The sequence below is a fragment of the Panicum virgatum genome, chromosome 2N (genome assembly GCF_016808335.1).
Source record: "Panicum virgatum strain AP13 chromosome 2N, P.virgatum_v5, whole genome shotgun sequence".
Lineage (NCBI taxonomy): Eukaryota > Viridiplantae > Streptophyta > Magnoliopsida > Poales > Poaceae > Panicum > Panicum virgatum.
Window position 1 is genome coordinate 49,439,590 of NC_053146.1, and position 25,015 is coordinate 49,464,604.

Consider the following 25,015-nt stretch of genomic DNA (forward strand, 5'->3'; position numbering starts at 1 on the left):
GTATTTTTCTGCTATATCAATAAAAACACCCTCGTCGAGTGCCGTTCGTTCAAAAAAAAAAGAATGGTTCGCCGAACCACGGACCCTGTAGTTGCATAGTATCTGTAGTAGGCTAGCAGCAGGGCTGGCCGGCCAACGCTGGAGGGAGAAACCAAATAGCGTAAGAAGTGTAATGTAATAAATTTGTAAATCCTAACTCGACTCCAACAGAATCTTTGGATCCCAAGTTCCGGACAATCTCTAGATATCCGAAACGAAACAGGCCTGGATGGAACGAATCTTCAGTCGCTTCAGTGTACTACTCGATCACCAGATGATGAAGGATGGACTCGTGTGGAACGGATGGCGGATTTCCAATCGACGCCGTCACTGGGGGAAGACAACAGCTTATGAATTATAACCAGCGAGCGCAGCTGGTTATCTCAACTCCGCTGGGCTTGGTATCATTTTGCAACGAAACAAGCTCGATGACACGGAGCCCACGATGGCGGATGTGAAAATCATGTTATCAGAAATTTTGCATATCACCCAACCGAGTCGCATCAGGGTCAGGTCACTGAGTTGTTCCTGATGGCACATGCCAAAAATCATGGAAAACAACAGCTTATGAATTATGAACATTGCTTGAAAGATGGTACAGTAACGACAACATAAATTAGCAACCCAGGCACAGATAGGGGGAGGGATCATGCTATTTACAAAATTTACAGCAATTACTACCGTCGGGTTCATCAGCAATTTCTGGAGAAAACCTACATAACAACCGCTCGTTGCCTTGCTGAAAAAAACCCAGTTTATTATCCTCAGCTCTACACCAGCCAGTGGAGCCATTGTAAATCAGACCAACCTTCTCAGCCAGAAAAATGGACACCATTCCGATCTGGAGCTATATACTGGGTCAGGTCAGAAAGCCGTGCACAGATTACTCTTCAAGTTTGAAGAGCATTCTTGCTGAATGGTAATGGCAGGGCTACAGAGCCGACTTCTCTTCGGCTCTGATATTCTAACATGGGTTATTGCTGCTGTCAGTGCGTCAACTATGCCACATTCATCCTGATCATCTGACCTTTCACTTGAGTCTGACAATGACTCACATTCTGACCTAAGTCTGTCCCACGGAATCCTGGGTGTTAAAATCTTGTCAGTGACGCATAAATTAGCAGTTACCACCTTCAAGGGGCATTCCGTGTAAAACAATACCCATGGGTGACCTGAAATAGGCATTGGTAAGTAAATACGTTAGCAAAACAGAAAGCAATGCTAGGCGTTAAACTCTTTGGATCTTGAACTTACTAAGAATTTCATCAGCAGTCATTCTAGAAGAGACATCTCTATTCAACATTTGCCTAATAAGATCCTTCCCAAGACCTGATATCGATTCCCATGGACCACTGCTGAAATCAAGTTCAACCGTCTTTATAGACTCAAAGACGGCATCCAGAGAGTCTCCTTGAAATGGAAGTGAACCAAGTAGTAGTACATGTAGTAGCACACCAGCACCCCATATATCAACTTTCTCAGAATAACTTCCAGAAAGAACTTCAGGTGCCACATATGCTGGGCTCCCAGCTATGCCAGACAATTTCTGACCTGCTCGATGCATCCAAACAATGTTAGTTAGTTTCCACAGCTACAACCACAAAGAAAAATAGATGGAATCATGCCAATCAGGAGATGAAGCATGAAAATGGAAATACAACAGTACAACAGGAAGAAAAATAGAAAAATGTTAAATGCTCAAAGCCTCAAACGTCTCAGGATAGGTTACTGCTGGCGGAGTGTTGGAAATAATGAATAGCCCCTCATAGACAAAACAGAACAAACCTAAGGTTATCCAGGAAATCTAATTAGAGTTTTTTTTACATCGCATTAGATGTAGGCTAGGAGTATTTTCAATCTAGGTATACGAAACAACAATACAACATGGTAAATCCATTCTCACAACAAGTGTACACACAAAACATTTTGATCCACAGGTAAAAAAAATGTAGGTTAGCTAAAACTCATCGGTACCTTATACAAGCTCATATATGCAGCTACCTTCAGGAGCCAGTGCCCCTCTTGCCATACAACTCTAAATCATAGATTCTATAATTCCATTCAAAAGTTGCACAGCTTTCTAAGTTCTAATACATAAAAGTGACGAAATCGCATTAGGAAGATGGAAAATGACAGAATATGGTATGCTAGGAAAACCATGCTAGTCTCTGGCAGACCACACTTTGACTGGAGTGGCATAAGTCATAAACATTACACAATGATCAGTGCAAGTTCAGGACATCAGATCAAAATTTCTGTGCTCAGAAGGACTAGCAGCCCCAAATGGAAATTCATTAATCAGTATCAACCAGCACCAGGCTTCAATTCTCTTGGCATGCGTAACAAGACAAATGACAAGAAGATGTCCGCCTGCTACCATTTCATGACTCCAAAAACACAGCACAACACATCAGTATGTAGACTGCACAGATAGCCAGCAGCCATACCTGCCAAACTACAATGTACTGGACCAATGGTGGAGCTAAAATACTTCAGTTACTCTAATTAGCTAGTTATATAACTAGACAATGAGACCCAAGATATCAAAGTCCATTCAGCTCTTGCACATTAGGGTGTTATAAATCATTGTCTTAAGCATCAACTCAATTTTTTTGAACTTTGCTATTCCATGCAAGCAAGCAGGAACCGAATATCAAGAATTTCCTAGCACCAGTCTCGATTATCTTATCATACCTAGCAAAGAGGAGATGACACGTGAATGAACACTTGGTTATGAAAGCATGACTCCAAAAACACAGCTTGCGCTAGTATTGAGAGCATTTCTTCTTATGGAGTAATGGACACCACACAAAACATCATATAAATTGTCAATTAGAACTCAGGTGGGAAACAAAACAGACCACTGAGACCAGACATCGACAGTCGCCAACATAAGGAAGACTCCAGAGATGAGTAAGGTTGAGTTGGCCTCATTTGCTTGTTACATGACCAAGTCAGGAAGATCAGAGCTACATGGCTCACTTAGGTTCCTAGGTCATAAACGTATAAATTAGTTGACTCCCAACTCGGTTTACATCACACTAGCTGGTACTCAGGGCCACATATATGGGAAACCTGCAAAAATGCTAGCAGCCATGGTAAAACATAGATGAGTGATGAGTCTGTATATCAAGTGGAATTCTAGAAACCTAAGACCTTGGCACCCAACTATACCCCAAGTAATACATGGAAACATTGCTGAAATGTAGACATAGTATAGATATGGCAGACATCATTTTAGTTTACCACTGGCACTTAAATATGACTGAACCTACTATGATCCAATTTAGACTTCTGGCCGATGTTCTACTACTTTTAAATTCTTGCTTGACACTACATTGTTGGAATTCACTGTAAAAAACAATGTACCCAATACCATCTTCCCGAGCTTCAAACTGAAAGCTAGCAACATTGCATAAAAAATTACCATTGGTGACCCGTGCAGCAAGTCCGAAATCGGCGAGCTTCATCTTCCCTGCCTTGGTGAGCAAAATATTCTCCGGCTTAATGTCCCTGTGCACGACACCCATGTCGTGGCAGTACTTGAGCACGGCCATGAGATCTTTGATCAGGACGGCAGCACGCTGCTCGGAGAACTTGCCCTCCCTGGCGATCTCGTCGAGCAGCCTGCCCCCGCCGCAGAGCTCCATGACGAGGTAGAACTTATCGGCGTCCTCGAAGACGGCCCTGAGCGTGACGACGCCCGGGTGGCCCGAGAGGTGCTGCATGATCTCGACCTCGCGGTGTACCGTCTCCTCGCCGCTCTTGGGCAGGGCCTTGCAGGCGAACTCCTCGCCGCCGGCCTTGGCGCGGCAGATCCGGACGGAGCCGAACTTGCCGTGCCCGATCTCGGCGCCGAGCTCGTACTCGCTGTCGAGGCGCTTCTTCCGGCCCATCCGCGTGGCAGACTCGATGCAGCCGAGCTTCCGCTTGAGCCCGCGGCCGGGGCTGTCGGGCGGCGCCCGGCCGCTGGCGGGCGGCGCCGTCATGACCACGCCGCCCCGGGCCGAGGCGGAGGCGTCCCCGGAGGGCGGGGGCTTCTTCTTCTCGGGGCGCGGCTTGGGCTCGCGGCAGGTGCGCTTGCGGGCGGCGGCGGGCGCGTCGTGGGGGGATCCGGCCAGCGAGCACGCGGCGCGCGCGCCCTTGCGCTTCCGCGGCAGCGAATCCATGCCGATGGAGGGGGATCGGAAAACCCTAGGCGGCGGCGGCGGCGGCGTGCTTGCGCCTCTTGCGTGTCATGGGGGAGTGCGGAGGCGTGCGGTGCTGGATCGGGGGGAAGGTGGGTGGTGCGAGACCGGGGGATGGGGAGCGAGGGACTCGAGGAGGGGAGGAAGGAAAAGGGAGGGAAAGAATGGGGGAGATGAGGAGGACGGTGGTGGGGGTTGGCTGGTCCTCTTGGATGGACTCGCGCCGTGTACTCGTGTGGCGTCGCCAGGCCGGCTCGGGTGGGGTGGGGAGCACGGGAGAAGGCACGGGTTTCCGGGCTGGAGCGCCGCGTGCGCTACTCTACTGCGCTGGCAGCGTACGGGCGGACCCAGGCAGCGTGATGGTGGTGTCGGGCGCGCGATCTGCCTCTGCGCTGCGCGGCGCTGCGGGGCGCCGCGGACCCAACGCGATGCCGACAGTTCCTGCCCCTTGGCCGGTGGGCTCTGGCGCCGGGCGGCTGCCGGCTGCGGTTGTGGTGCGGTTGGGGGCAACGGCGACGGGACGCTGGGTCCGAGACTCCGAGCCGCCACTCGCCAGGCCGCCATGGAATTGTGCGTGCTGGGCTGCTCGCGGACTCGTGCTCCGTGGAGTCCGAGTAAATTTCTCGGACTGAACCGGAGGCGTGGAGCTCACGCACCGACGTACTCCTATACGTTTCACGGGCGGGACGTGGGCGTCCTGGCACGGCGTTGGTCTGGCCTCGTATTTATTTCCGCTTGTCAGAGACGTCTGCAGCAGCCCAGCAGCAGGTGAGGACTGAGGACAGCAGAGGGGCCGCGGCGTGTACACGGTGCGCTGCTGTCTGTCGTTCCATCAAGCTCGAGCCCGCGGGATCTGAAGTTTGAGCTCGTTTATAGAAATAGAACACAGAAATTTCATCAACTGAAGTTCAGTCGTTTTCTATCTTTTCCATTAACTAATGAAAATTGAGTCGTCTGGCTTTGAGATTCTTATGCGAACTTGAAACAATGCCCAAAAGACTCACCGAGAGCGCCTCAAGCTAATCATGTCTTTCAATAATGAGCTTTATGAGAGCAAACATTATTATCATCGTTCTTAGATTGATTTGACTGCTTTGGTGAGAAACTACATGAGCAAAATTAAGATTTTCCATTCCGTTTTCTGCTATAATGATGTTGATGCTAATATAGAATTAACATCAAGACGCGTCATCTTCTCTCGATTTATGATAACGCAAATCTACTCCCGGAGTTTTTATGGCTACGAGCGTGTGACCTGAGGTCGACGATGACTTAGTGTCGAGGTGGCGATTGCTAAATGCGGTGTGTTATTGACATAGTGCAAGATGGTGTTGTTGTTGAGTTGTGGAATTTTGCAGTGGCTGCATTAGATGATGGTCTGGTGGTTTTGTAGTGTGGCATGAATAGCCGGTTTAGTTACGGTGTTGGACAGAGTTGTCACTTGAGTTGTTTTGACGATAAGATCCTTAATGCTAACTTATCACACCTTAGCCAGACTAGGTATCTGTCAGTGTTTTTACCACAAGTCTATCTAAGGATACATTAAGGTAGGAGATTATTTGGGGACAAGTCGCCGGATTTGAAACTTGAAGGTAAATGCGAGGACACAAGACACAAATTTAGACAGGTTTGGACCGCCAGAATAGCGTAATGCTACGTCATGTATGGTAGTTTGGTATATTGCGCTCTGCGCTGGATGCTGTGCTCTGTTGAACTTTGGGTTGGTTCTATATCGATCTAGGTACCCTGTCCTCCTTTATATACTCCAGAGGGGTGAGATTCTAGTCGGTTACAAGGTAGAAGTTATAGAAGGATTACAAAATAGAGTTCTGGTAGAATAAGAGAGAAATTCTACTAGAAGCCCGATTTCTTCCTTGCTGGCAGACATTTGTGGATCTATCTCTGACAGTACCTCAATCTCTTGAAGAATGAGACATATCATAACGAGGTTTCAATGATAATGATAATGTTAACTTAACGTGACAGGTTGGCTCACATGATCTAGGGTTTATTGTAATTACCAACCATAAGAAATACGATACAAAATATTATAAATCATCTAGAGTCATCTCTTTGCCAATACCATCAAATATTATTGAAAATATCATTGACACAACAATATTAAGGATGAATCCACCAGCTAATTGGTAAGTGCTAATTTAGTTCGAATGGATCCAAACGGGATTAACTAACACATATAATTTTTAACTACTTCATCCATTTGAAATTATAGATTATTTTAACAAATCTAGATATATAGTAAAAACTACGTGTTAAGATTTATCAAAATGATCTACAATTTTGGACGGAAGAAGTAGCTGAGTAACATTTATTTAATTAGCAAATTCTTACTACTCACTAACTAATCTCTATCTATCTCTACTACTAAAAAAGAGAGGCTAAGAGTCACTTTTTTTTTCCTTCGTCATCCCTCCCTTCCCTTCGTACATCGCCCGCTCCCCTTGGTACGTCGCCCGACACGCGCTTCCCTCGCGTAGCTCCCCCCCCCCCCCCCCCCCCCACCCCCCGCCCCAAATCCCGGCCGCGCCCTAGCGCCTCACGCCTGCCCCGAATCTCCGCCGCCGCTCTGGCCTCCCCGTCGCGCTCGCCGCTCCCGACGACGCGGCCGCCTCCAGCCTCCACGCCCCCCCCCCCCTCTCCGGCATCGTCTCCACCCCATAAGCCGCTGCCGAGGACGCGTTCGCCTCCACCCTCCATGGATCCCCCTCGATCCCCGCCCCAGGCAGGCGCTGGCCTGATGAGCACTGCGTGCCGGCCGCCTCGGGCGCAAAATCCCGCCGCCCCCACACCTAGCGGTTCCGACGCCGGATGCCAACTTGGCGCCCCAGAAGCAGTCCCATCGCGACGTCCGCCGCCGCGGGGGACTCCAGGGACGCGGTCATGGCGCGGTGGCTGCAGTCCGTGGGGCTACAGCACCTTGCGGCGTCCTCGGCCGCGGGGTTGGTCGGGGCAGTGGGCGATGACATCGACAAGCTCTGCAGGTACATCGATCTGGGGTTTGGGTTCAATCCACCCTCCCCTCCAACACCATTGCCATCACGAAGGTACGTATGCACCGGCGCGCGCCCCAACTTGATTGCGGTTTGTTTGGTGGGGAAAGGCTAATTCTGTAGGCTGTTAGTTTCTCCACAGCATTGGAATTCGATTGGGGAGGATCTGGCAATAGAGACATTATTTCTGGACCAAGTTAACGCCCGACTGGTCGCGCTAAACGAGTACTGCGCGACTCTATGCTACTATCAGTCTTGCACTGCCAGTTGTTAGTTTGGAGGCATGTAATGAGAGGATGTCTCTTTCATGGTGATATGAGCACTAGAAAGATTATATTTTTTTAAATGATAATTACTCTCTCATTGAGTGTCCGTTTTAAAATCCGTTTGCACCATTGCATTTCATAGAATTAAATCTACAAAACAAGATCCATGTTTGATATGTTTTGAAGTTGTTTTATGTGTCAGTCAAGTTATATTGATTGAAAGTAGTAACTTATATGCAACTATGCAACAACTTATCTAAAAAACTCAGTGTACAAATTCATAGATGATTTTTATTGATTCAACTTAACAACATACATAGATGCCACGTTTCAAACTAATACTATATAGCAACTTATGTTATATTTTTTTAGTGACAACTTTATTTAGACAAATTATGTATCAACTTGTAACGATTGGGTAATAAATTATCTATAAACAATATCATATAGTATATCTATTAACAACTTGTATAGAGATTATATGATAACTTATATAGATACTTCATAGAGCTAAACAACGTGGATGATAAAATTAAATTTTATAGCAATTTATCTACATAATTTATTATCTGGTTCACACATAAGTTGCTACACACCTAACACATAAGTAACTACTACACATTTAATATAAGTTGCCAGTTTGTAAAAGATATTTTAAAATATATGCATCATGGATCTAGTTTTGTAGATCTTATTGAGAAGAATACAGTGGTGCAAGCGAATTTGAAATCGGACAAACCTAACAAAAGTTATCACATTTTTTTGAGTTCAAATAATAAAAAAATAAGTGGGCTGCGACAGCCCAATTTCTCTTGGCAGGCCGCGTGGGGTCGCGCGCTCCACACCCAGAACGACGGTCGTCCCATAGATTTTTCCATTATTTCTCAACAAGAATACAGTCGGGCGGACCTGCGACTAGGGCCACCCGGGCCGTGGCCCTAGTCGTGGCCCAGTAAGAAACCCAATAGCATTTCAGTTTCAGGCCCAAAACGATGTGCTAGTAGGGCACAAGTCAAGCAGGCAAGCAGCTGGGCACGGCACCGCAGAGCAGACAGGCAGCCAAGTGCACGACAACTCGGCAAGCACGCGCGGTGGTGCCGGCGCGGCTCCTGCCTGTGAGTGCGACTGCGCAAGGCGGCAAAGGGTGCAGTCGTGCAGGCGTCCAGCAGCGCACGGCCGCACGTTGCCGCCTAGGGCTGTGTTTAGTTCCGCGAAAAGTTTCCAAAATTTTTTACTGACGCACATCACATCAAATTTTATAATACATACATGGAGTATTAAATATAATTTAAAAATATAATTAATTGCACAGTTTGGTTGTAAATGACGAAACGAATATTTTTAGACTAATTATTATATGGTTGGACAATAGTTGCCAAATAAAACCAAAACGTGCTACAACAACTTTTTCGCACACTTTTCGCGAACTAAACACACCTAGGCCGGCTGCCGCCACCGCCCGCCGCCACCTGCACCGTATCTGGCACTGCCAGCCGTGGACTGTCGCCGGCTCGCTGCTAGCCCGTTGTCGCCTCGTCCGCAGGTGCCATCAGTGATTCCTAATTAAGTTCTCTTTTTCTTAATTGTTTATCTTCACCCGTTCTAATTTCTATTTATTTTCATTAATTGGAATATTAGATTGAAAGACGAAGAGGACTGGAACTTTGTCATCTTATTTCCCTCGTATTTATGTCACACAACTGAATGAAGTCAACAAGCCCCCTGTACTTTCAGTGCCTGAACAAGCAACAGATCCATCTTTGTCTCATCCACTATCGTCTCAAGGTACAGAACAAGAACAATTGGGATGAAAATTAGTGCTACACAAACACAATTGGACTAATTTGATCCCCTTGCATGAGAAGAAACAATGAGAACCAGGCCTAGTGTAGCTGTTGTAGAGCTAACCCACACTCCACCAGAACAAGCAACTGTAAGAGTAGGAATTGAAGCTAGCAACGAGAATGCTAGTTTTGGGAACGAATTTTAGTGGTAGACTTGTTATTACTTTATAGTTCGTTATCATGTCATACATACTGTATTTTTGGCCGTCAAATTTTAGCCGCTAAATTTTGGCCCTAGTCTTGACAAAAGCTGGGTCCGCCACTGATGACCGGCAGCCAGTGCGCGAGCCACCCGATGACGATGTCGAGGTAGCCCACGGCGTCGCCGCCAAAGAACCTCCTCCCCTCCAGCGCCGCCTCCAGGGGCTTGAGGCACTGCTGGGCCACGCGCACCGCCTCGCGCTGCGCCTCGCCGGTCGTGGTGAAGATCAGGTACAGCGCGGGGTTGCACTGGATGGAGTATACACATGCAACATCCAGTCCCCAGCTCCCATTAGAGTATTAGACCCAGCTGCTCCTCCATCTAACAGAGCAGGTAGATAGATCATGTGGCATTGTGGCTGCAGGTCGATCGCGTGCGTACCTTGTCTTCAGCGTACCTGGCCCAGAACCTCGCCTGGGCACGCTCGTAGGGGTCGGCCGGCATGATGGGGTGGCCGCCCTTCCAGGCCTCGTCGATGTACTCGACGATGATGGTGGACTCGGCGATAGGCTTGCCGTCGTGGACGAGCACGGGCACCTTCTTGGTCACCGGGTTGTAGCGGAGCAGGTCGGCGCTCTTGTTGGCGAGGTCCTCGTCGACGTACTCGTACTCCACGCCCTTCAGCCGGAGCGCCCACTCCACCCGGATCACCACCGGGCTCGCCCACATGCCCAGCACCTTCACGCCCTTCTCTGCCATGGCTGGAGCTCCACTGTTCCACTGCTGCTGCTGCTGCTTCAACTGCAAGAGATGAAGAGATATGCCTGTTCCCCTTATAGATCAGGAAGCCTTCAGAAGTCAACGGCTCGATTCCGGGTCATGGTTTGCTTTCCAAAGGAGTCTATGGAAATATTTATTTATATATAAGTAAAGTAGAAATCAACAGGCATGGACAAGACGAGAGTGCGAAGATATGGTCAGAGAAGCTTACCACTCAGAGCGTCGTGTAGTATACAAATAATAGGTACAGTAATCCACAGAGATGCTTTTCAGAAAAAGAATCCTCATTGGGGAGGTCCAGTTACGCTAAAACATACTGAACTGTTTGGATGGTTATTTGCCCATTTTTTTGTTAAAAAAAAGTACTCGTATGTTCTAAAGCATGAATAAGACTTGGTCAATTCAGCCATTTGACAACGATACACCGACTTCCACAAGGAAATTGGAGGAAGAACGGTATGCATACTGCATCTCCGTCTCATACAAGTATGCTTGTTGCATTTCTCTCATGCTCCAAGCAGAGCAAACAGCAGAGCATGGCAACACAACTGGATCCTGACAGAATTTATTACCATATTACATCACGGAAGGTGTGGAGATGTGGAAAGTTTCGCTTCATCAGGCCGTCATGTCAACCTTCACTTCACTAAGGATGCATGGCATGTGCACATGGTACTATTTTTTTCCCGAGATGAGGCTTCACCCCATTTCCATTTCAACAAATGGAAATACCATAGCGTTTGGTGCCCATGCTACTATTACCGCGGGAATATCAGTACCAGAAATGCACCTCTTATTAGTTTATTACCATCAGCAATCTCTGCTCCGGGATCACCCATCAGCAATTACAGGTCCCGTAAGGCCCAAGCGACATTCCTCGATATCCTCTCATGAATGGGTTCCTGCATCTTACACAACATTGCTTCTAAGGATTTGTTTATCTGCTAAATTAGAAGCATAAACAAAATCTTCTGCATACCTGTGTATCTGGGATCTCAAATTTTGCATTTGTGATTGTTTCAAACAGGAAAATGTACCTACAGGGCATATTCAAGCAAACTATTATTCAACCAGATCAGAAATCATCCTTGCATCAGTTTCATGTTGACACAGAATGTACATCAGGTTGTTGGTTGGACAGGCTATAAGAATATTTATTTTTTAAAGAAAGGTGAAAATTGAAGTGGGACATAAGAACAGGGGTTTATGGAAATAGGCATACCGCCAGGCAAGCTCACAGACCAGCTCTTCCGGAGCTTCTGGCAAAACCTAAATGTTTAGAGCACCATTGCAGTCAACAGAATTAAGTTGGCTCGTTATGAAAGAAATTCCATAAGTGGTTTTAAAGAAAACATACCGCGTCTTCATATGGATTGCAGTTGTTCTTGAACCAAAGTCTCAAAAACTCCTGCAATAATTAATTAATATATTCAGAAATCCCATCACTATAAGTGAATCAAACTTTTTGTAAGGCATAAACAGCATCAAGGATTGAAGATAATCTGCCCATACAATGTGTATGACTCGGGTAGTTTACCTTGTCAACATTTTCAGGTTCAAGACCAGATTTAAATCTATCTTCATATGAATTAGCAATCCAATATCTGCTGGAGTCAGGAGTATGAACCTGCTTGTCAAAAAGTGGAGACCATGAGTTTTATAATCATAACCATTCAGCATTTCAATATCTCAGAAGTTATGATACAGTTTTACTCAACATAATTATGAAACTTTTAGATATTTCTAAGCAAAAGTTAAAAATAAAAATAAAAATTCAACAGAGTTGGTTCTATCCAAATCCACGAGATGTGCTAGTCACTGTTGCAAAAAGGTAAAATCATACATAATTTGCTAGTTTCTTGGTATGATGAGCATAAGACAAGAAACAATTATAAAATCATGTCAGAAATGCAACCTCATCAATCAGCACGATTGTCCCATCAGCTGTCTTTCCAAACTCATACTTTGTGTCAACTAAAATTAATCCATTCTCTAAGGCCACTTGCTGCAAATGGAAAACAGAAAGAACAAAAGGATATCAATAAGTTACACAATTGTAATGTAGCTTTAACACAGAAGATTGCCAAGTGGATTTATTATCTCAAAATAACTCTAGTTCCAATCGTAAATACCTTAGTGGTAACTGCAGAGATTAAAACTAGAAACACATCAAAGTAAGTTCGTAATATTACGAGTCCATTGTTTGTAGTGTTCTCCAGTAAAATTAAATTGAAATGCCCATAGATACAGACCTGAAAATGCCTTAGTAGAAACAGAAAACATGATAATACACTACCTGTCCATATGCAAACAAGCTTAAGGCTTTGCTTCCTGCCTCATCAAAATCTTCCTTTGACATCAGCCCTGGTTTGATTATCTGCAGAATATAATGGCAGTGTAAGGACCTCTGTGAATAACAAATAGAATCATAACAAGGGGGTGGTGCACGCATGCAACAGCATTCAGATGCAAAAAAAAGAGAGAAATGCTACCAAATCTCAAATATTCATATTCGAATTAAATATAACCTAAACAGATGATAATAACATCATAAATCAATCAAAGATTACCAGATTCCTCAGTGCCACCAAAATATCATAATAAGAATACCAAACAAAATGACATATCACTACTGACAAGCAAGAGGCAAACAAATTAGTGGGACGTCTCAATTCTCCAGAATAAGTGCCCCAGATAGTAACTTCATCAAATCCCAGATCACGGAGCCATCTATTGATTATGGAATTCCAACTTTTGACTAATCTAAGAACGTTTCTTTATCATTTTACTATGTGATTAGTGTTAGTAATAACTTACAAGGGGTTATAACTATTAGATTACAAGATGAAATATACTAAAAGCAAGATAGAAGTTATTCAGCGCATACCTCATCTGGAGTGACAGGGACATCGTGATCTGCGGCTTTAGTGGTTGGTGTCAGTATATTCGCAGATAGCTTCTGGTTCTTTACCATGCCTGGATCAGAGAGGCCAAAAATCAGTCTACATAGAACAAAACAACTTCAAATTGGATGACTGTTGATCAGCATATGGCATACCATCAGGAAGAGCATTTCCACAATAGTTCCTGACACCATTATTATAAACTGTCCATAAAGATGTATCAGTGCTTCCTGTAACAAATCCTCTCACTGAAAATTAACATGAGAAGATAGGATCAGTAAGAATGATAAACTAACAGATTAGCATAGACAACAAAATTCTGCTTATGCGGCTGCAAACTGTTATTAGGAAGAAAAAAAAAGACATGCAAGAAGCCTTAGGTCTCACCAACAAATTCAACTGGAAAAACTGTGCACCTTTTGGCAATTGTAACATTCTTATCAGGAGAAGAAACTACTGCGTTTGGAGTAATGTGACAGGTTTGATTGAACCACCAAAGACTTGTCTCATTAAGGACCTGAAATCATCCATATGACAGCCCATTAAAACCAGAAACTCATGGAAACAATTATTTCTTATCCTAAGTGTACTCTGTTTCAAGGTTCATTATGTATGGACACACTACATACAGCATAGAAATGAAGTGCTAGACAAGGCTATGACTATGAACACAATAGTATTATTTTCAGGCCAAATCACTTGTGACATCAGAGTAGTGAGTTGGCAACCCCTCAACAGTATGAAAATTTCATGCAAATAGGACAGATGCTTATTAACACAAGTAGCTCTGAATAACGCAGAGATGAGGAGGCCAGGAGGGTACCTGGCCTTTAAACGGGATGGAAGCAAGGACACGGTCGAACGCGCTCTGCCGGTCAGTGGTCACCAGTACCAGGTGCTCCCCGCTCTCGTACACGTCCCTCACCTTGGAACCAAGCACCAACGGTCACTCGCTAGAACCAGTCGAGAAGAGGGTCACCCCATGATGGCAGGCCAGCTGTTCGCTCACCTTGCCCTTGGCGGCGAGGCGGAGCCCCGGGACGGCGAGGTCGAGGCGGATCTCCCCGAGGCAGTTCCCCATGGCCGCTCGCGCGGCGAGCAGGACGGCCTCGCGGTGGCCTGGGTCGGCGGCGAGGAGGGAGGGCGCCGCCGCGCCGCTCCCGCCGGCGGCCGCGACGAGGGGTGGGGCGCGGGGAGAAGACGAGGCGGACATGGAGACGTAGGGGAAGCGAGAAGGGCGCGAGGATGAAGGAACCCCGAGGAGCGCTTTAGCCGGGCTCGCGACGTGGGCGGCGGCGGCGGCGGGCGGCGCGGAGGGGGACATCGGAAAAGGCGCGGAGAGGAGCGGCCGAGAGGGGTTTTACCTGTTTTTGTGGGCTCTGGTTGCTGACTTGCAGCGGCGCGGGGTTTCTGTTGGGTTGTAATGTAGAGTAAACGAGACTGAAAAGGCAAAAAAAAAAGTGTTTAGTTGGTGAAAAAGTTTGGATTTAGGTACCGTAGCACATTTCGTTGTTAATTGATAATTAATGTCTAATTATAGATTAATTAATGTTATTAGATTCATCTCGTACGAATCAATTAGACTGTGTAATTAATTATTTTTTAACTGTATTTAATGCTCCATGCATGTGTTCGAAAACTCTATGTGACGAATACTGTGCAAAAAAGTTTGAAAACTAAACGCTGCCGAAGAAGAAGAATGTGCGACGGTGTCCCGACCACGTGATTGATTCTCTTGGAGATGGCATGGATGGTTGTAGGATGCTGCCTGTTGGTCAGGCTCTATTCCAATCCACTCGTTTATAATATACTAGGTTCGTGCCCGTGCGTTGCTACGGGCAGCAAAATATTCATAGTACATTAGAAAAAATATTGGATGAATCAAATCTCAATACTAAGAATCTAGAATGCATGATTCGAAAATATAATTTCCAAATTAAATCAAATCTAGTAACCAGTGACCGATCAAGAACACCAGCAGCTCACCTCATGATATACATCCCTACAAGCACCTCCAACTACTTAATCAAATGTTTTTTATATCCCTCGTTCTGAGTATACAAATCGATGTACAAAGCTTCTAGTAAGTATTTTTCATTGCTAGATGGTAGCATTACCACTAACAATAGTGAGGAGGAAGCATAAACATCCTAAGTTAAAAAAACACACAGCTGAGATTACTTTCAGCAGCTGCTAGTTAATAATTGTTTTCAAGATGGGCTATAATTGTCAGTCAGAATAAAAAAGAAAAAATAATATATGAATATCAGGAAACTTATGTGCAGCAGGAAGAAAGCATTCAGGCAAAAAGGTTTCTTTCCAACAATTGACAATACATTAGCAAAATAATTTGACTATGCATCGTTACCAACATGGTATATTCAGACATGAACAGAGCTAGTTGACAATATATTAGCACAATAATTTGACTATACATTGTTACCAACTGGTATATTCAGACATGAATAGAGCTAAATTTAGTTACATACTCACTTACATGTGACTACAAACGTAACTGCAAGTAATTATCTCTGTTTGGTTACCAATATATAATTTTTCAGTGCAAATGGCTGTTTCCCTGAAAGGTAAATTACCTGCAGGCTGCAGCGACTTACTGTCTAGCTCCTGAATAGAGGAGCAGCAGCCGACTGTTGCTATGACCTGTAGCTTCTCAAGAGTAGAGTGTAGAGTGATCTAAGGGATTCACTAAATAAGAGATATATGAATAATCCGAATCCAACATGCCAAGTAATATAACACATAACTTTGACGCAGACTATAATCAACTGAGGCAGGTAACAAATTGAAGGGGTAACACATAATAAAAAGGTAAAGGTGCCAACTGGATATAAATTCATCAACTGGCTATTAACATTTTTCCACTAAAAGCAGCTTTCACCATTTTTTTCACTGAAGCGACTTTGTTTCCCACTTGAACCAACACAATAAACAAATGGTCATGTCTAGCGATGACAGCAGCTGCAGGTTTACCTCCTGCGCGGTCTCCATCCCTAGGTCGCCCAGGGGCAGCTTAAGCTAGAATTATGACATAATTGTACTGGAGTCTAGCAAAAAATATTTGGATGATCCATGTTTTTACTTTGTCTGATTAAGCTAGAATTATAAATATCATCCATATAGTAAAATATTTTATGTATAGTTACTTTCATTAAGAAAAAAAATCAGCACTTGTTTTTGTAGAAGATGCGAGAGCACATAACTGTGAATTGGACACCATTTTTGTCTCAGCAACCTTCTATTTTTGATGGAACAGTCCCAAGGGAGAGTCTGCTGAACTTCAGTGAGGATATCCCTGGCGGTCGATATTCATCGAGTAGTGGTTCCACAGAATCCCTGATGACCATGGTTGTTGCCTGTAATCAGATGCAAATCATGACAGTTCTTGATAGGAAAATGGCCAATTAAAATGGAAAATTGGTCAGATCTGCCTGTATCTTAACATGGAAGTATCCTCTTTCAACAAAGGGCCAAAGCTTGCTCAATTGTTTGCTGAGCCATTTGACCTAAAAACAAAATCAAAATGTATGTCAAGGTAAGCAAGGAAGCAACAAATCGAGGGAGCTTAGCTCTAGGAGAAGCAACTGCAAGCAATGGAGTAGTGGATGTTTCATTTTCTAGCTTTATCCATCAATTGCAACAATTAAAATTCAAATAACGTTGCAGTACTGATTGGGACAGGAATCGGTAAAATGTAAACAATAGTACTGTACCCGATATAACAATTGCATTTTACATGTCATGATTAGCTACATCAAAAGAGCATCAAGTCAAGAGCATTTCACCTGTTCATATTCTGGGAATGATATCCGCTGGGGATATTTTCTTCACATACTTTTTTCACGTCTCCACAGTTGAGAGATCCCGGTGAATTGATATCTGCAGCCTGTTTCAAAATGTATCATAATGGTATTTATCATAAAAGTAAGACCTATAAATTTAACACCATATAAACAGGGTCAATCCAAAGAAGCTCCCGTGGAACCGGATGGAGAGCACAAAGAGAAAAGATAGAGGATAACTTTAGTACCTTGGTTGGTGGCGTCCTGGCATCATAGTGTTCTTCGTCGGCGGAAAAGAAAGTTGGAAAATATCAGAAAACTGAAAATCGTCAGAGTTTCAGTAACTGCTACCGCATCATATCATGCCAAAAGATCGAAGTGCGTAGTTCACTTACCTAGGTGACCACGTTCTGCTTGGTCAGATCGAAGTGCGTAGTTCACTTACCTAGGTGACCACGTTCTGCTTGGTCACAGGCTTGCTTGTGTCGACGGCCCTCCTCCCGGAGATGAGCTGCACTACACGAGCACCACCCAGAAGCTGTACACGTCAGACTTCACGGTGGCATGCCCGCTCCTGTGGTACTCCAGCGCGCAGCAGCCGAAGGAGCCCATCATGGGCGAGGCCACCAGCATGTTGCCGCCCGCCTGACTGAGCTGCGCGAGCTCAAAGTAGTGATCACTGTATTCAGTGGCGGACCCACCAAAGCTCCTCTAGTCTAGTCTAGTTGGTTAGAGGAGCCGAGGTATGGTCGTCCCCACGAGGTCGCGAGTTCGAATTCTAATTGGGACGAATTTCTGCCCGTGGGTAAAAAAAATCCCCTCGCTGTGCTCGCCGTAAGGCTTGGCCCTCACGGGCATGGGCCAGGGTTCGGGGATTTTTCCGCGGCCGGAAAAAACCGTGTTGCTTCCTCTTAGTGAAAAACGATGGGGTCCGTTCACCCCTCCGGCTGCGTTTTTTCAGTGGCGGACCCAGCTTTTGGTCAAGACTATGGCTAAAATTTAGCGGCTAAAATTCGGCGGCCAAAAATACAGTATGTATGACATGATAACTAACTATAAAGTAATAACAAGTCTACTGCCAAAATTCGTTCCCAAAACTAGCATTCTCGTTGTTAGCTTCAATTCCTACTCTTACAGTTGCTTGTTCTGGTGGAGTGTGGGTTAGCTCTACAACAGCTACACTAGGCCTGGTTCTCATTGTTTCTTCTCATGAAGGGGATCAAATTAGTCCAATTGTGTTTGTGTAGCACTAATTTTCATCCCAATTGTTCTTGTTCTGTACCTTGAGACGATAGTGGATGAGACTAAGATGGATATGTTGCTTGTTCAGGCACTGAAAAGTACAGGGGGCTCGTTGACTTCATTCAGTTGTGTGACATAAATACGATGGAAATAAGATGACAAAGTTCCAGTCCTTTTCGTCTTTCAATCTAATATTCCAATTAACAAAAATAAATAGAAATTAGAACGGGTGAAGATAAACAATTAAGAAAAAGAGAACTTAATTAATTAGGAATCACTGATGGCACCTGCAGACAAGGCGACAACGGGCGAGCAGCGAGCTGGCGACAGTCCACGGCCGGCAGTGCCAGATACGGCGCAGGTGGCGGCGGGCAGTGGCGGCAGCCGGCCTAGGTGTGTTTAGTTCGCGAAAAGTTTGCGAAAAAGTTGTAGCACGTTTCAATTTTATTTGGTAATTATTGTCCAACCATAAAGTAATTAGTCTCAAAAGATTTGTCTTGTCATTTACAATCAAACTGTGCAATTAGTTATATTTTTTAACTACATTTAATACTCAATGTATATATCATAAGATTCGATGTGATGTGCGTCAGTAAAATATTTTGGGAACTTTTCACGTAACTAAACACAGCCCTAGACGGCAAAGTGCGGCCGTGCGCTGCTGGACGCCTGCACGACTGCACCCTTTGCCGCCTTGCGCAGTCGCACTCACAGGCAGCCAGGCAGGAGCCGCGCCGGCACCACCGCGCGTGCTTGCCGAGTTGTCGTGCACTGCTTGGCTGCCTGTCTGCTCTGCGGTGCCGTGCCCAGCTGCTTGCCTGCTTGACTTGTGCCCTACTAGCACATCGTTTTGGGCCTGAAACTGAAATGCTATTGGGTCACGAGGCCACGACTAGGGCCACGGCCCGGGTGGCCCTAGTCGCAGGTCCGCCCCTGCCGGTCATCGAGGAGGTGTCCGGCGCCAGCGTCGTCACCGACGAGGAGCTCCCGCTGATGAAGGCCTGGTTCGGCCGGTTCCTCGCCGTGGACGCGGTCAGGGCGGCCTTGCCCGACAGGGACAGGCTCCTCGCGGCCAACAAGGCCCGCCGCGAGCAGCTCCTCTCCGCCGCGTAGACGGCTTGCTAGTGATTCTAGCGCAGACACGCATCATCAACGCCATCTATAGCAGAATAAGGTTGCACGGGCACGTTGTGCAACAGAGGTTGGCAGACCATTTTACCCATGTATCGTACTATGCTGTTGTATCATACGAATCGCCTATAAATTACTGCGTACCCAAGAAAGAAAATGCAAAGTGCAGGTCTGGCATGTCCGAATAAGATGATCATCTTCGTCCTTATGCCCTCCACAATCGTTGTGTTCGCTTGACTTGTCAGCCAACCAGCCAGCAGTACTGTTCTCTCATACTAAATTAACACCAACTACTAGCCAGTCAGTAGTACTGTTCTTTCATAACAAATCAACACCAGTCATCAGCCACAGCCAAACGAACACACCCAATATAATAACAGTGCTTGGAATCTTTTCAGATCCACATCGATTGGTTGGAACACGGGTGGTGCCAGACAAGGGGAGCCCCCTCTAATTTCTTTGCGTCATGGAAGAGAGATGCAGCGAGATGCTCTGTCTGGAGGTTGAAGAAGACAGCAAATCGAGCAGCTAGGTCTTCGGGATGCATGAAACTGGCCCACAACACTGCCTAGTAACATGTTAGGCTTCACAATGATGGCTTCCGGCCCACGTGCAATCATTTCAAGCCCCCTACTATTATTTCCAGGCTGACTGGGTTGGAAATTAGCATAGTATCTTATAGTGTGCAAGCACCACTCACGGGCCCTACAGATGAAATAAACAAACCCCAACTGTGATCTGCATGCTAGCTTCTCTGACATTAGAACCAATCAGAGGCCTGGCTCATGCCTTTTCCATTTCTTTACTCCACAGGCACCGGCGCCAGTAGATGTATTGCTCCCAAAATTTTTGGCATAGGCATCGCCGGCTACAGTGTAGGGAGCGATGCTTCAGTCCTCTCTCTCATCTCCGATACACGTTGTGGAGGGTATTAAGACTGTTTGCCTGCAGGATCTCCGGCTTGCTAGTGCTGCTTGACCCATGCGATAGATATAAGGGTAAAAATGTCCCAGCACAATAATTTGACATCGTTAACTTTAGAATTTGACGGTGATATCACATAGGGGATAAAAAGTTATAAAGAATAGTATAAAAAAGAATTACTAATTTTTAGTGGCACATAAAAAAATGACCGACGAGAACCGGCTCAAGATCAGCTAGATCCCACGGAAGAAGCTTAAGGGTTGTGCGTTCATGTTGTCCCTGAAGGTGAATTCACATCGGTCACATCGACTTTAAGTCGCTCTACATACAAAGTACTGTATAGCTCTTTGAATAAGGCAGCATTCACCGTCCTTTGCTGCGTTGATGCATTTTTTTTCTTGACACGAAATGTTGTCATGTAATGATGTAAAGTCCTCGCTCATATAGCATAATGTTGTATCACATGGTATGACCTACTTATTCCATCAAATATTGTGTAAAAACATACTCTAAAGTACTGGGTATGCAATTATGAACGCGGTCAACTATGGGTCCAAATTCTCAGCATTTGGTGGATTGTTGCCGGGCTGGCGGTTCGCCTCGGCCGTCTGGACCTCGCCGTAGAGGTAGGAGACGAAGCCCCAGAGCGAGAGCGCGAGGGCGACGCCCTTGGTGCCGTTGAAGGGCTCGCTGAACAGCAGGACGGCGAGCACCTCAGTGACCGGGATGAGCACGGTCATGACCACGCCGGCCAGCAGCGCCGAGCCGAAGAAGATGGCGCCGATGGTGCCGAGGAAGAAGCACTGGTACGTGGCGGCCGACCCGGCGAGCAGCATGTAGTAGCCTGTCCGGCCGAAACCGAACTCCCGCGCCTCTTCCGGGATCGCCTGCGTTTCCCATTGCTCTGCGTCTTAGTCATCAGTGTGAAGTAGAAGCCTACTCGTAGTGATCCAACATTCATATTCAACATCCACAAGTCGACTTGTGTTTTAAATTGTTGGCAAGAAACTTTTACAGGTATGATATGATTGACTGTTCGTGTAAGCCTAGCCTACCTATGCATACAGCTTGTTCAATCCCGGAAAAATCTGTAGATATGCAATGAGGTATTTTTGGTTGTCTATTGTGTTAGGAATTGATTATGATTTATGTCAACTGTTTGAGTGGCTATCTTTTCAAAAACTTGTTCTGATCTACACAGGTTTCTTTTCAAAAAGGCGCTCATCAGTCTTTGCACATGAGCTCAACAAGTATAAGGTTTTTATGGATAAATAAAGGTTAAAGTCCTAAGTGGACTGAGTAGTTTACAATATCTGTTTAGTCTTGTGGAGTCCCTTTTACTGATGAGATCACTAAGGGTGACAAGGGTAACCCACTCGTCTACTTCATCGAAAACAAGGAACGCATGCTGATGACCGTTGCTTCTGCCAAAGCCCTATTGTTAGTACATATAACTTTCTCACCATCCTGCATTAATATATAGAAATTCCTGTGTGATGAACTGTAGTATGAAATTTAGTCTTTGTTCCTTAAATTACTGGTTGTCTCTAAAGTTACAACCACCAGGTAATAACGCACTTCCTGAAATTACTGCAGATTCTAGTTTGAATTTACACTAGCTAGTTTGAATCTACATGTCGAAACCAAATGTCGGTAGCGCAAAAAAAAAGGTCCGTTATTTATTTTGCTAACATCTTATATTGTCAGTAGGGAAAATGCTGCAATAGCAACATCAAGATCAAATTGACACTGTCAGAATATGCAAATTTGGACACATTAGCAACTGTGCGATCTGCTAAAGACTGGCACTGCAGTGTTCGTGGTACGAGAAGTACTACGACGACACGGGGTGCGCCGGCCCGGAGACGTAGCAACAGAAAGTTGGCAGGTGCAAATCAAACTTACGTGGAAATCATTGTTCACAAGCATGCCGACGGCGGTGAAGATGGTGGCGGTGAGCCCGATGACGAGCTGCATCTCGATGACGAGCGTGTATGTGACGGCCGCCGCGCCGCGTGGCGCGCCTGGCTGAGCTCCATGATGGGGAGCACGAGGCCGAACAGCGCGGCGGCGCCGAGCGTCATGGCAAACCCGGCGCCGTACTGCGCCCGCGACACCCCCGCGAGCCGGTCCCCGCCCGCGTTCATCCCGAGCATCGCGGCGCCGACGCTGAGCAGCGCCACGGCGTTCACCGAGAACGACGTGAACCGCTGGCGCACGAGCAGCAGCGCGAAGGCGGCCGTGAAGGCCAGCTGCGTGGAGATGAGGATGGAGGACGTGGAGACCGGCAGGTAGGCGAGGCCGTAGGCGTAGAGGAGGTCGTCGAGGCCGGTCATGAGGCCGATGCCCGCGGACGCCGCCAGGAGGCGGGGCGTCATGAGGAAGAACGGCGTGCCGCCGGCCGCCTTCGTGGACGCCTCCTCGCCGCCGCTGCGCCGGCGCCGGCGGCGCCGGGAGAAGGACGCGCAGAGCGGCACGAGCAGGATCGGGAAGCCGGCCGTCTGGAGGAAGGCCGAGAGCCACTTGCGGGCGCCGCCGTGGAGGAAGTAGGCGCGGAGGAAGAGCGGACCGCCCGCCGAGCCGACGACCATGAGGACGAAGTTGGCGACGAGGACCGGGTTGCGCAGTAGCCTAGCGCTGCCGCAGCTCCCGCCGGGCCGCGTGGCGCCATCGTTCTTGCATGGCTGCGGCGGCGCCGGCGTTTCCACCTCCATGAGACGCGCCGGCGTATGCACGGGGTCGCCTCGGGTCGCTCCGTGAGGTGCTCAGCAGCAGCCAGCCAGCACCGGAACGGGGCGCCGGGCGTGCTCATATACCGGGGACACGCGCGAAAGGCTGCCTTGGTCTTTTCAGCCTTGGACATTTTGGCGCCTTGGTCTTGCACACCCAGTGCAATCAACTGACCAGATTTCGTAGAAAAGTTTCCTTGGTGTTTGGTGCTCCTCTAGTTTCTGATTTCAGATTTTCGCAAACAAAAAAGCTTCAGAGTTCAGCTCAGCGGGGGACATGTCATGTTTTTTTTTTCCTTGAGGGGTTGGCGTTTGGCGACATGTCATGTGGGGTGTGAGCTCCACGGGACGGGTGGTTTTCGGAATTCGGCAGCGTCTGCGCCGCGGTTTTGGGCCATTTGGACTTCGAACCCAGCGTGCCCCTGTCGTTCGCCGAAACGCGGCCCAATTAATGCTAGCACATCATCTTCCTTCTACGGTGCCAACGGCTCTGCCCGCCACAGAAGAACAGAGACTCCCACTCCCACCGTATGTACAAGCTCCCAACGTTATTGTGAGAAATATGGTTCCAATTAGCCCATTGTGATTTTTGGTGATTGATTGTGGGGCAATATAATCATGGGAACTAACAAGGTTATCAAGTGAATGATATTAGATCCTCTTGATAGAGTATAAAGTCCTAGTAAAGCAATAACTGAATAAAGAAATTAAAGAAGTGCCGAATTGGATAAGTTCAATATGAAATAGGGCACTAGTTCAACCAACGGCCTGAAAAATGAACAGAACGCTGTATTGGAGAATCCAAATATCGATCAAAGCTGAGAAACTCTATAGCACCGGGAGGCGTTGGTGCATTAGTGCTCTGATCACTCAGAGAACATGTCACGTGGTTCAGGAAGCAAAGTCTTTAGCACCTGTTGAACCGACACCTATCGATGCATTGACGTCAACAGAAGGGTATGCAACCTCAGTGTGACCGGTTAAATGATGCTTTAAGCTTTTTGACAGAGTTATTGCCAACGATAATGAGTGGATCCCTAGCATATATAAGCATCTCCCTCGGATCATTTGAGGTTGCTGAAGTTCAGTAGAAACACCTACACACTGAAGAAGCTCTCAGTAGAAACACCTACACACTGAAGAAGCTCTCCAGGCCATCCAAAGAGCTAATTGATCATATCCATATGTTTTAGTACAAGCTTTGATAGTGTTAGTGCAAAGTAGGCCTAGAGAGAGTTAGAGAGTAAGGTGTTGTTGCCTTGTGTTTGGTTTTAGAGTGAACCACAGTTGTAATCATGGTGTGGCAGCTCTTGGAGTCCTGGTGGCTCGCCTGCAATTCATTGACCCTTCGGTTTGGTGTAGAGCGGCGGCGATGGCTTTGTGTGTATGTGTGTGCCGGGGGGGGGCATGCAGACCCCTTCCACTATAAAAAATCTGTTGATCCATGACGATTGAATTTCGTCACAGATCACTAAAAAACCGTCATAAAACAATATCTATGACGATCTCAAATAGCGTCATGTATGGAGCATCACAGATCACACCTCGTGACGTTTCTTAAATTTTCGTCATGGATTGCTTGATCCATGACGTTTTAAAACCGTCATAGAATGTCTCCGGGTCCCCTGAAGCCCAACCCAAGTCTGTTTTCTATGATGAAAATAAACATCACGAACAGTATAATTTTTTGTTACAGATTCAATTGCCATGTCACACATTGATGACATGGAGGATGACGTGATAGCAATGATGACGTGGTCAATGACATGGCTACTGACATGGCATTGACATGGTAGGTGACGTGGCAATCGACATGGCAGGTGACGTGGCGAGTGACATCAGCAGCACAGTCCATGAGTTGATGGGCCGAATTTAAAGTGGGCCACCAAGTTGGGCCTGATTTCAGGCCTAGATTAATTCTGGCTAACATGATTTCAGCCCAAGATTAATACCAAAGTTCATGAAAAAAAGCAGGGCCCATTTTTCTGATCAATTAATTACCATTTCAATCCAAATC

The 25,015-nt window shown here is 46.4% G+C and overlaps 2 protein-coding genes, 1 long non-coding RNA gene and 1 pseudogene across 4 annotated transcripts; all 4 read right to left on the reverse strand.

Moving 5' to 3' along the window:
- Positions 1-590: 590 nt before the first annotated feature.
- Positions 591-4,394, reverse strand: LOC120660939 (serine/threonine-protein kinase PEPKR2-like). Its single transcript, XM_039939603.1, has 3 exons — positions 3,467-4,394; positions 1,294-1,590; positions 591-1,211 (listed from the first exon to the last, which is right to left on the reverse strand). Exons 1-3 carry the CDS (start codon positions 4,206-4,208, stop codon positions 904-906), a joined length of 1,347 nt encoding a protein of 448 aa, XP_039795537.1. The 5' UTR covers positions 4,209-4,394; the 3' UTR covers positions 591-903.
- Positions 4,395-9,337: 4,943 nt separating this feature from the next.
- On the reverse strand, positions 9,338-14,570 carry LOC120660940 (phosphoribosylaminoimidazole-succinocarboxamide synthase, chloroplastic-like). 2 transcript variants are annotated; one of them, XM_039939605.1, is made up of 13 exons: positions 14,182-14,570; positions 13,996-14,097; positions 13,560-13,689; positions 13,328-13,420; positions 13,157-13,245; positions 12,566-12,646; positions 12,185-12,274; positions 11,807-11,896; positions 11,627-11,677; positions 11,492-11,538; positions 11,249-11,306; positions 9,931-11,171; positions 9,338-9,797 (listed from the first exon to the last, which is right to left on the reverse strand). In XM_039939605.1, exons 1-12 carry the CDS (start codon positions 14,494-14,496, stop codon positions 11,115-11,117), a joined length of 1,203 nt encoding a protein of 400 aa, XP_039795539.1. In that variant the 5' UTR covers positions 14,497-14,570; the 3' UTR covers positions 9,338-9,797; positions 9,931-11,114. The 2 variants fall into 2 exon arrangements, with proteins under 2 accessions (XP_039795539.1, XP_039795538.1); XM_039939604.1 differs by lacking the exon at positions 9,338-9,797 and having other exon boundaries at positions 10,584-11,177; positions 14,182-14,566.
- Positions 14,571-15,570: 1,000 nt separating this feature from the next.
- LOC120660942 lies at positions 15,571-18,395 on the reverse strand. The gene is made up of 4 exons (XR_005669766.1): positions 18,255-18,395; positions 17,221-17,626; positions 16,976-17,076; positions 15,571-16,696 (listed from the first exon to the last, which is right to left on the reverse strand). It is a non-coding gene; the product is annotated as an uncharacterized LOC120660942 (long non-coding RNA).
- A 2,291-nt stretch (positions 18,396-20,686) lies between these two features.
- LOC120658878 lies at positions 20,687-23,033 on the reverse strand (annotated as a pseudogene).
- Positions 23,034-25,015: the final 1,982 nt, after the last annotated feature.

Bases quoted from the DNA above. Each gene is read 5' to 3' on its own strand.
- LOC120660940 (XM_039939604.1), bottom strand. From the start codon at position 14,496: ATGTCCCCCTCCGCGCCGCCCGCCGCCGCCGCCGCCCACGTCGCGAGC. The intron at 12,647-13,156 runs GTATGCGCTGAA...TATATTCTGCAG, and splicing joins TCCCTGTCACTCCAGATGAG to ATAATCAAACCAGGGCTGAT. The intron at 11,678-11,806 runs GTAAACTACCCG...TAATTATTGCAG, and splicing joins AACCTGAAAATGTTGACAAG to GAGTTTTTGAGACTTTGGTT.
- LOC120660939 (XM_039939603.1), bottom strand. From the start codon at position 4,208: ATGGATTCGCTGCCGCGGAAGCGCAAGGGCGCGCGCGCCGCGTGCTCG. The intron at 1,591-3,466 runs GTAATTTTTTAT...TGCATCGAGCAG, and splicing joins TGCTGCACGGGTCACCAATG to GTCAGAAATTGTCTGGCATA. The intron at 1,212-1,293 runs GTAAGTTCAAGA...TGCCTATTTCAG, and splicing joins GACTGCTGATGAAATTCTTA to GTCACCCATGGGTATTGTTT.